This window comes from Stegodyphus dumicola, chromosome 5, assembly GCF_044657685.1.
Source record: "Stegodyphus dumicola isolate Sdum_Otavi_A_Nest chromosome 5, ASM4465768v1".
Lineage (NCBI taxonomy): Eukaryota > Metazoa > Arthropoda > Arachnida > Araneae > Eresidae > Stegodyphus > Stegodyphus dumicola.
This window is the reverse complement of record NC_140772.1, coordinates 72,758,681-72,770,905: the sequence shown is the minus strand read 5'-3', so window position 1 is coordinate 72,770,905 and position 12,225 is coordinate 72,758,681. Positions and strand designations below refer to the sequence as shown.

General features: G+C 33.3%; 1 protein-coding gene across 3 annotated transcripts in view; it reads right to left on the bottom strand.

Moving 5' to 3' along the window:
- Positions 1–12,225, bottom strand: part of LOC118188852 (cellular tumor antigen p53-like) — a 171,204-nt gene that overhangs the window by 121,081 nt on the left and 37,898 nt on the right. For all 3 annotated transcript variants that reach the window (XM_085816765.1, XM_085816763.1, XM_085816764.1), the window contains exon 3: positions 5,149–5,188. In XM_085816765.1, the coding sequence (XP_085672891.1) occupies positions 5,149–5,188 (40 nt within the window). The remainder of the gene's footprint in view (positions 1–5,148; positions 5,189–12,225) is intronic.

Genomic DNA, 12,225 nt, shown 5'->3' with positions numbered 1-12,225 from the left:
GCAATTCTTCTCTACATGATATTACGCAATCGGAATCAACAGCTGCTGGTATTCGGAGAATAAAGAACTAAATAAAGGAAAAGAAAGAGACTTACTAATCTGGGGTGTTTCTGATTCTAATTTTCAACGGACTGCGTTAAATTTCCGGAATAGAATCAATCTTCGCTTAGGCTGGGTAGATCGCAAAAACTTTTAGTCCTATTCAATCCAGTATTACTGTATTGGAAAATAATAATAATAATAAGAAGAATATTTATTTTGACTATTCAGTTACTTTCCTTTTATTTAAGCCATTCCGAATATTATTCCTTAGAAAGCTAATCTGTGTAAAACACGCCCATTTTTGGAAGTTTATCTATACTTCAGCAGTTACTGCAACTATTTTATTATAAACATTCATATGTATAATATAAGCATAACGATCATAATAAACACGAATATGAACTGGCCAAGCTGAACGAGAATGCAAATTATTAAGATCTTGATAGAAATTCAAACGTGTGTAGTATTTGGGTGGAAGGAAAAAAATGCCGAATGTACCGGAATTTTCTACTGCTTTCGCAATTCTTTGACCGACAGAACGACATACTAACCAACAGCAGCATCTTTGCATTCTCGATACAAATCAAGAGAAGCGCTGTCGCGCTGCGCCATATTTTTGGCATACAACAAGTGAGCGCTTCGCCGGACTCAAACAGTTAATGCAGAGAGAGGGGAAAAGCTATTTCTGGGAGTATGATTCACCATCTGACATTCCATGTTAGGAAGAAAAGTTGTTTATTTAGTTTCGGCTTTGGTACGCACGTTCATTTAAAAAAAGCACTAAAAGCAAAAAATAAGCACTAAAAACAAAAATATAAGGGCTTTAAAGAAAAAGTAAGCACCTATAAGGGCCTTTATATTTTATTTTCAAATATAAGGACTTGTAAGCACTTATAAGGACCACTACGAACCCTGATGTATATGTGCTCGATTCTTATTTAGTGTCTTCTGTTCCATTTTAATAAATTATCAAACGAGACTTACCGTGAGCAGTCTTCGCTTACAAAGCTAATCCAACACAAAATTTCAAATTAATCAGATTCTTTTTCGTGCTGATGCACCATTTGTAATGAAATTCTAGATCAAATTTGAATAACTCATAATCCAAAATGAGATGCATGGCCTGGAAGGTTTTAGATAAATTTTAATTAAACTTAATATTTACATATATACAATGTATGCTAAAATGCCTGAATCGAATATTAAGGCTCAAGAAGCAAGAACTGAATAGTTCCAAAGAATCCAAATCGAATTATATTGATTAGTGCATCAAATTCTACATTTAAGAAGAATAAAATTTCAAGTCACATGTTCAGAAGGGGAAGGGTTGAGTAAGCCAATAGATGGTCTTCTAACACCATCTCTTGGCCATATCAAAGAATATTTCTTAACACGAGTTAATAGGACGATAAAGTTTTAAGATTGGGGGCACGATATTACAAGGTTCACCACACCAAAAAGGGCGATAAAGAGTGTCAAAAACGGAGGGAACTGCAGTTCAGAGTCGACTCTTGACTCAAATGTATGACACAGTTATATTAAGTATTTAACAAGGTGCAAAGGGCAACCTTTGACCCGTGTTCTTCACCAGTCTCCTCTGAGCTTTTCGCAGTGACAGTGTTAGTGGCGTTGTTCGGCTCTTCTCATTCTGCATCGGGACTTAGCAATTTGTTCTTTTTTTTTTTTTACCACTGCAGCATGACAAGAGAGCTCAGCAAAAGGCAGAAGATATATAATTACAATTCCAGCTGGGAAGGAACGTACTGCTTTGTTGATGTGAAAGGGAAGTGCATGTGTTTGCTGTGTGGTGTTTCTGTAGCACTGGCCAAGAATCATAACATGGAACGTCACTTTCTGACAAATTATGGAACATTTGAAATGAACTACCCAGAGGGTTCGGAAATTAGAAAGAAGAAAGTCTGTGAGCTGAAATTGAAGCTTTCAATGCAGCAATAAGTATTTGTTAGGCTAATTTCAAAGTCCAAAAATGCAACAATGGCTTCATTTAAAACTGCTAACTTGCTGGTGAAGAAGAAAACACATTTCAAGAGTGCTGAAGGAAGCACTTCTTGCAGGTGCGGAATGCCTCTTTGACGGATTCTCTAACAAGCGTAAAATCATCAATGCGATTCAGGATCTTCAATTATCAGACAGCACTGTTTTAAGCAGAATAGAAGCAATTGCTGATGACACATAATCTCAACTGAAGAGAGACTTAGAAACACGTGAATGGTTTTCTCTCCAATTTGATGAGTCCACGGATATTTCTGACATGTTGCAGTTAGCTGTTATGACAAGAATGGTATTTAACAACTTTTCTGTTAAAGAAGAATTATTAAAAATTCTGCAGTTGAAGATGAGAATGCGGGGAGAGGACATTTACAACGTTTTTAAAATGTTTGTGGCAGAAATCGGCTTGCCGCTTAAAAAGCTATCGCCAATTACCACAGACGGAGCACCTGCCATGGCAGGAAGAACCAACGGCTTTGTCGCTTTTTGCAAGAGAGATGAGTGTTTTCCAAACTTCATGTCTTATTACTCCATCATTCATCAAGAAGCATTGTGCACAAAAGATACTTCCATTTGAACACATCATGAATGTTGCCACGTCGATTATCACTTCTATTCGTGCGGCTCCTCTGCAACACCAACTTTTTAAAGCACTGCTAAAAGACTCCGAAGATAAAACAGTCAACCTCATCTTGCATGCAGAAGTCCGAAGGCTCAGCAGAGGTAAAATTCTATCAAGGTTTCTATTTCTAATCGAGCAAATAAAAGAGTTTGTGCAATCTAGCCCGGACAAATTTAGTAAACACATTGAAAAACTAAGTGACTCTTTGTGGCTACTTGATCTGGCTTTCCTCGCTGATATCACTGAAAAACTCAACATTTTAAATCTGGATCTTTAAGGTATAAGACAAAGAGCTGGCTCAAATGATGGGATTCATGAAAGCTTTCAAAACCAAACTGACATTATGGATGTCTCAGATGAGATCAAAGTGCTTGGTTCATTTTCCAAACATGATAAAAACAGCGAATGCCAACAATTTTGGGTCACTGCAATTTTTCGGCCATCTTATGATGCTTCTGGACCAATTTGAAAAGAGATTTCAAGATAACAGTTGCTGGAGCCAGTGGTGAACTTTTTTGTCAACCCATTCACCACGAAGCCACTGAAACTGCCACAGCAACTGCAAGAATTATTGCTGTAGAAATGGAAAACCTTGAGCTGGAAATAGTCGAACTGAAGAATGATATTATCCTGCAAGCACATGCCACAGATGTAGACTTCTGTAATCTTGTGGAAAAGAACAGGTTTCCATTATCAAGAAGTGTTGCATATAAAATCAAATCTTGTTTTGGAGTCAGCCTACCTCTGCGAATATCTATTTTCAATCCTGAACATTATCAAGTCGAAGAACCGGAGTAGATTCACCGATTCGCATCTTGAAGATTGCTTGTGTGCGGGAACCTCAGCGTATCCACCTAATGTACATATGTTAGTGGACGAAATTCAGTGTCAAAAATTGCATTAAATGCAACACCAAAACAAAAGACACAACTACATTGTAAACAATAAAAACTTTGTGCATGAAATGTATATTTTGTTTTTATCTCAATCCATTTTTTCGATCTTCTCAATGAGGGCACATTTTTTTGTTACAGCCTAGAGTAACATGATAATATCGCCAAGGGATGACCTGAATATGACTCGGGATAGAAATGTTATGTGGTGCCGCTTTGCTTTCTGAAACTGCCTTGTGTGCCCCAGCACCAAAAAAGGTTGAGTACAACTAAGTTAGAGCATGATAAGGTTTATTAATGCAGTGTTATATTTGCTAATTTTTTTGGGAAAATAATAATACTGAATTTAAATCACTTTAAAAAGTTTTTTAAACATATTTTATATAAGTATGTTTAACTGGGTGGCATCATCAAAGTGCCTAAAAACATAAATTTTATTTTTAAAATTTTAAATTTCTAGAGAAATTTTAGAATTTTTTGACTTTAGACTTATATAACTACATTCAAGAACCCATCTGTATATACAAACCTCAAAAGTACACAAAAATAGATTTAAAAAAAAAGTTAACAATTGCAGCTGCTTGGAAAAAAATGCATTGGGAAAGTGGTATAAAATATATACTGGCCCTCAAAATTCAGTATTCACTCTAGACTTTTTTTAAGACTCAACTGTGTGTTCTTAAAGTCCATAAGTTACAATTCATGCAAAATCTTACCGCAATTTAAATTCTTTTGTATACTGCCATTAAAAAGGTTAATTGAGATACTGAGGTGTATTGGGTATTCAAAATACCTTAATATAATACAAAGTTCGAGTTCTGGAATCGTCGCAACTTCAGAGACTCTGGAAATTTTTGAATTTTAAATCATTAATTTAAATCACGTTAGATGACTTCTTGTAGACATGGTAACATTCAGACTCCACTTATTGTTTAAGTCAGATAGAAAAATGCCATCCCCGTCTCCATTGGGCCAGAGAAGGTGCAACTGGTGCAGCTGCAACAATGTGTGAGAATTTAGGCATGGCAACAATTCTAGAATTTAAAGGAGCACCAAGCATTAAAATTTAGAGATTGCTGAGCTTTCCAAATTTAGGAGAAGCAGTGGACAGTAGAATTTAGAGGGAGCAATTTTTTAAAAATTTGTTGAGGTACTAGATAGCAGAATTTTAAGTCCCAAAGGGATTGACAGTGTGACAAAATGTGCAGTGCCAGGCCAGCCCTCCTCACTCATAATCACTCAAGGGCCTTAAGTATAATCCTGGTCAACATAAATCAACTTACTGCTACTGGCCACGGTGAAACCCTAGCCAGCAGGTGTTTAAAAGTAACCAGGAATCTTAATTTCGGAAGAAAAAAAAAAAAAATCGCATTTACGACACATGTGCCTCCTTTCTCGTTATAGTCTCCATTTCTAGACTTTATATTATTTTATTTTACTTATTTAGCTGGTGGTCTGAATATTAGATCATTCCACGATACTGGACGTCCAGATTTTGAACTCTGTATTGTATAAATTCAAGAGCTTAATTTCCTACAATTTAAATATTTGAACCAAGAATACAAAAGAACATGAACTTACATTTCCATCAACAGCATCTGCAACAGGAGACTGTTTAATCCTACAAAAAATAATAAATAAAATAAAATAAAACATAAATTAAAAAAAAAAAAAAAAACTCAAAGGTTTCAAATTTTAAATTACATCCAAAGAGGCTTTTTTTTTTTTAACGTTTGTGTGTTACCTTTATTTATTAAATATGTTCTTCGCACTTAAACCATAAAATTCAATAGCAATGTCGCAAAATAATTTTAAAATGAGCATATTTTTAGAATTTCCGATACACAGTTGTGTGCACTGGAGATAAAAAGGTTTTTTCCCCTCGTAGAGTGTTGCCATTGCTCACTTTGAAATCACTGAGTTTGTTACTCAAAAATTCATTAGTTTTAAAAAATATGAAATCGATAATAAATTCCAAATTTGGTCTTCCACATGCCCATATTCGTAGGAGGATTACGTCATTCGAAATTTGATGGCTCTATGTAGCATTGTTTTAACACAATGCGAGAAATATACATACATTTATGAAGATTTTTCATTATTTAATTTCTTCAAATATAATGCAGGACTCTAACATTTGGTGGCAACAGTTTGAAAAGTAATTCAATGCAAAATCACAAAATGAATTTAAAAAAAAATCAGGAAATGCCCTCTACCTAAACAAATATATTCTTGCAGATGACAAGGCAAGTTGTCCGTGACACGCTATCATATATCTTGTGGTAATGGGATTGCATAATGGGTAAAATATTCATCTTTTTGATTATTTGCAATGTAAGAAAGACTTTTTTCAAGTATTCCCATAATGAAATAACCTTTTATTATTAAACCTGGGAAGTAAGATGGACAAGTCAATCACTGAAGCAGAAAAACAGACTACTGGGAAACATTGCCATGGAATACAGCCATACATGTGCAAGTAATGTGGGTTATTGTACCATCTTAATAGAACCAAACTGCGTTTAACTGACAAGCTTGAAATTGAGCCATGGGGAAATTTTATATCTCATTATAGAAGCTGGTATTCCCAGCTACTGTTTGCTTAGGACCATCTTCAAAAACGGGAGGAGCAATAAACTATTTTCCCCCACATCACTTCAGATACAAAATGTCTGCCCGTGCTCTTATTTTTCACACATAATGCAATAATTTTTCCATAAGTTTTGTTTATTGATGAATTAACTGAGACATAAATTTGCTTCACCCAATAATATTCAAGTGTTGGAGCAAAATGGGATATTTATCCACCCTTGCCAGTTTTTTTTTTTTTTTTTTGTCAATACCTCTCAACTCTTGAATGGTTTACATTTTACAAAGACGGAACAAAAAAGTATTTTGCACAATAAACCAATTATTCTAAGAACAACAACCCAATTAAAAAGTGAATGCTTTTTTTAGTGAGCGTACTTAATTTCTCAGAGATACCGCATTACATTTTAGGTCAAAAATCAAAAGAGGCTTACAAAATATTCTGTTATAACAATAAAAATAATTCTGCTCTTTTAATTAACCTCTTCATCGTCCATAACGTGTCTAGCGCGTTCAAGTGAAACTTCCACAGGGCGGCCGAACGTGCATCAAGCGTTCTTCTACATTTTAAAACTTTTAAACATTTAAAACGCTTTCTAAATGTTAACTTATTTGAGTTTTTATTTTTGTTTGCTCTAATACCTTCTAGAGGGCAGCACTAATCAGGCATTCTATTCCAAATTGAATTTGCCCCAGGTTTTATGAATATTTGCGCCATTTTACATAAGATACAAGACAGTGCGAGATGGCTTCAACGTCTACTACAAGAAGGATATACATTTGATGAGTAGAGTCCATAATAACTTGATGATGGATGTTGGAACACGGAAAAGAACTGTAAAAAAATCAATAATTGTAAAAGATTACAACAACAAAATGGGAGGAGTGGACCACCTGGATCAGATGTTATCAAATTATCCTGCTGTTAGAAATAAGCAGAGATATTATTGTTTTTCCATTATGCTTTATTTCCTTATAATTTTCCTTAATATTCATTGACATTCATCCACTACGAAAGTTATGTATGGTAAGTTATGATGTACAAAGAAAACAACATTACACGCTACGAAAATCAGACGGCCGCTGGGGGGGGGGGGATTTTTGCGGTCGGGGTGGACGGCGAAAGGGTTAAATAACATTTCCCTTGTTTTTTAATACTGAAATATACATATAGTTAGTCTTACACAAAGTTAAACATCAAAAATCAAACTCAAAATACTCCACTTATCATAATTATGATAAATTTGTATTATAATGATAAATTTGTATTATAATTGCAATTATGCATTTTATATTGATAAAAATGATACATCGGCTTTTATCAGTGTAGGTTTAAATCATTGTGGCTTTTATTGCAGTGAACTTTTACCCATGAGTGCTTTCGTAGAGGTGAATATTTGTTGCATGGGCAATTACTACAGTTACTTTTTCCATTGGCTTTTATCAGGGAACCACTACACAGCAGATGCATTTGTTAACAACCCTGCAAATGTTTTGCGTACTTTGTATTTCTAAAAACTACAGAAACTCGATTACAAGTTGTCAAAGAAGTCTTGAACTGGAACTTTTCTTTTTAACACTTTATAAAATAACACCAATCCTTAAAATAAATATATAAATAAATAAAATAAAAATAAAAATAAAAAAAGGTTAATTCAGAATAAAAAAAAATAATTAAAAAAAAAAAAAACTGAAAGCTTTCAGATTTTATATTACACCCAAAATGGCATTTTTTTAAATGTTTTTGTGGGTTACTTTTATTTATTAAATATCATGTTCTTTGCATTTAACCCTTTCGTGAGCCATTTATTTCTCTTTTGAATTTCTCCCGTTTTTTTATGTTTTATTATCAATTAAACAATAGCATTTAAGGAAATATATTTTATTTTGCCAAATTTTTTGTTTACATTTAAATTCTAGGGGTGGGAAGTATACTTCCCACGGGACCTTTTATGGTCATAGAGAAAATTCAATTTAAAGGCGATTATTTGCCGTGAAAAGATGAGAAACATGTTGCAATGCACAAGTGTACTTCAGATACTGCATACATATAGCAGGTCCTCTTTTTTTGGTGCCTTTGTGCTACATTTCTTACATCGTCTATAGTTGGAAACCATCTTTGGCATATAATTTCCCACACTGACTAAGCGTACATCATCCGGAACTGCACACCTTTTTGCTTAGAAGCTAGCAGAATGGCCTTTCGTTTTTCGAGGAATATCCGTCTATTAGTTGACGAGCTAATGCTATACGGAATGTTAGCTGGTCTAAACTTCTGTTTCTCTTGTTTCCTTGCCACAGTATATAACCATTTATGATGCAAAGGTCAATAAGAAAATAAAAAATACGATGCCACCATTCTACAGATCTTCTTCCTATTTGGTACCTTTCTTTTCTTTGATCGAAGCAAACAACCTCTACCATGATATCGTTATATACGGCAACAGCTTTAGGGAAAGGTACTTCTGTTTTAGTACCATCCTTTTTTGTACGATTTACAAATGTAATAATCGCTGAATTATGTGCAGTAGTCAACAATGTAACAGCCTTTTTGTCCATCTTCTTTATTGCAGCAACACCTTCCTTAGCTAGGAACACTGAGTCCCCTCTTTGTAGTTTGTTATTAGCCTTCCTTTGCGGCCTCACAGTCCCCACAGAAAACAGACCACTTATAAGTAGACTTTTTACAAGCCTAAAAGATGTCAAATAGTTATCATAGGCTATAAGATGACCTGTCTGTTTCACATCTTCCGTTAGTTTAGTTATTACTGTTTCCCCTAAGCTCAATATTTTATCCTTATTATCAGAAGTTTCTTTTCCACAATAAATTTCAAATTTTTGAATATATCCAGTCTTAGAGTCTGCTAAACACCATATCTTGTAACCTCTTTTTATAGGCTTCATTGGCATATACTGCTTCAATGAAGTTCTCCCTTTGAAAGCTATCATACATTCATCTATTCATAATGTTGACGAAGGTTTGTAGACTTTAGGTATGGAATCATTGAGCTGTGAGAGGATGCCTGACTTTATGGAGTTTATCATACCCAAATTGCCCACATGGATTTATGGAGTTTATCATACCCAAATTGCTGTTATCGTTTACATGTAAAGTCTCAGTTATTTTTTTGAACCTCTTTGCGATTATTATTCTTGCTACTGATTGAACATTGAGAATAGGGTCTGTGCTACAGCAGTTTTTCATTTCAGGCAATTGATGTATGAGTATATGCATACCTACCCATGCATTCAATTCTTCTGCTGTGATTTCTTTCCAGTTCAGGATAGTGTCTTTTGTGGTATGACCCAATCTCTTCCATTTCTTAGGCTGCTTTGCATATGAGTTTGCTTCGTCAACAATATTCTGTAAAATTTCCTCGGTAAAAATCATGCCAAAATAATCCTTTTTTTTCTCAGTAGAATTGAATGATATTTTCAAAAATATTCTAATTTTTCCAACATACCTATTGCACGTGGCTTTTATACATGATGCAATAGCATTTTCACTTTTTACCCATTATTTATTATTCAATATTAGATAGTTACTGCAGAAATATAAAAAATAATAAAACGTCACTATAATAAAAACAATGTTTTACTTACATTTGTAGAAGAATCGTATAGCAATGCAAATGTCAAATCAAAACAGGTGTCTCAGTGGAACAGATCTCACACAACGCGTTCAAACTTTCAAAATAAATGTGGTAATTCTGTTTTCAATCGATTGAACACAGATGGCAGTACAATACTAAAGTGGGAATTAGAGTTCCCAACGTTATAATAGCAAAGCCAATATATTACAGTGGGTTTTGCGCTTCCCACAGGTGTATTTCCCAGGAACATGTAGGTGGGAAGTAATCTTCCCACGGCCCACGAAAGGGTTAAACCATAAAATTCAGTTCAACAGCAATATCACAAAATAATTTTAAATTGAGCATATCTTTAGAACTTCCGATACAAAGTCTCATGTGCTGGAGATAAAAATGTTTTTTGCTCGCATTGAAATCGTCAAGTTTCTTAATAAAAAATTTGTTAAAGTTTCACAAAATATGAAATAGATAATAAAACAAATTTTAAATTTGGGCTTCCAGATGTTCATATTTGGGTGGAAACACACGTCATTCAAAATTTGATGGCTCTAGGTACCATTGTTTTATCACAATGCGAGAAACATATATACATTTACACAGATTGTTCATTATTTAATTTCTTTAAATATACAGTACAAAGTCTGTAATCCAGACGTCCATTATCCAGAATGATCTATAATCTGGATCTCAAAGCCACAAGCTTTACACATGCACGTAGAGAATGTGCACACATTACGCATGCGCACGTTGAAAGAAATGTTTAATAAAGTAAACAAATAAATATTAAGCTTTTTTTATAAAATTTTATACCCTTTAGATCATAATAGCTCTTTATTTCATAAATTACGATTTCATATTTTAAATTGTATAATTTCTGCATGCCATCTTACCAGATTTAAAATGATGATCTATAATCCGGAAAAAACCCTAATCCGGGATAGCCGAGGTCCCGAAGAGTCCGGATTACGGACTTTGTACTGTAATACGGGTCGTTAATATTTGATGGCAACAGTTTGAAAAGTGAACCGAGATTTAAAGTTGTCAACGCAAAATACAAAAACGAAATTAATAGCCCTTCTAGGCTAACTCCCTTTAGGCTAGTAATTTCCAATAGGACTTCTTGACAGAAAATAATCTGCATTGTGCCACAAATTGGAAAATGAACACCATTCTGCAAATCGGAATTAAAACTACATTATATATGTTGGTACTTTTAATCCATTCAACAATTAGAGGGTATATAAAAGAATGGGTTTTAAAAGTAAAGTTTTGAAATAACTCAATACAGCTAACTTTTACCAAAGACGATATGATTTCTTAAAAAAAGGTACATTTTCTTTTTTTTGGAGGGGGGTCTACTTTTGTAAGAAAAATAACCATTTTCATTATGCTTCATGTTTATTAGAAGCTGATAAGAATAAAAGTTAAAAATATGACTGTGATTCAAAATTATATAGTCAAATTGAACTATCATTCAATACAGTAGTCATATTTCATCAGTAAGTCATTACTCAAATGTCATTTTTTTAAGGTCATAGAGAACAAAATTGTGATGTGTTTTTAATATATTGTAGTAGAATAAAGCTGTAAAAGTGAAGTTTTTCTACTCAAAATTATGTTTTGAAATGTAACTATGATAGAAAATCCACCATAAAATAAGATAGTAAATAAAACGAAATAAAATGCCTCTACTACAACTTTTTCTATATTCATATTTTAGTTCCTTGAATAGAAAAGTAAAATAAAAATACATATCATAAATTCTCTTTCCTCATAGTACAAACTTTTTTTTAATACAGAACATAAAAAATAACACAGACTTGTACTGAATTTCACACATAGTAAAAATCTCTACTTTCTAACTCATTTTTCTCATCTCTCATGCTGGCTTATATGCCAATGCAATCAACCAATGCAGAAATATAACCAGTTTCAAATAACTGAAACAAATTTAATTCATGAATTACTTCATTAGTTATATTCCTTCCCTTGAGAATGGGTTAAAACTTGTATATTAGTTAAAATAGAAATGCTATTAATTTTTTAATCAAGGACAAAATTAAATGTTCAAACTTTAATTATAACAACAAAAGAGTGGAGATTAAGCAGCATTTGAAAAATATCAAAACAAAATGTAAAGATCTTGATAAACAATTAAAATTATCAAACATTTTCTTTTTAAAAGAAGAAAAAAAGGGGGGAAGGTTGAAAACTTGTTCAAGCAAAGACATTGAAAAAGAAAACACTGAGCCTGTAGGCAGTGTTATACAGCTGTGTTAAGTCTACTTCAATTGAGAATCTTCTTAACTTATGGTTTGATATGGCACAAGATCGAAATTAGAGGCAGAGAGAGTACAAAAATTAGTTAAAGTACTTGGTAAAAATTCATAATAATTTGATTGGGTGAAAATATAACATTATCATCTTAACTGAACCAGTTTTTATTTTACTGATTTTTGCCACTGAAATATGATAAATG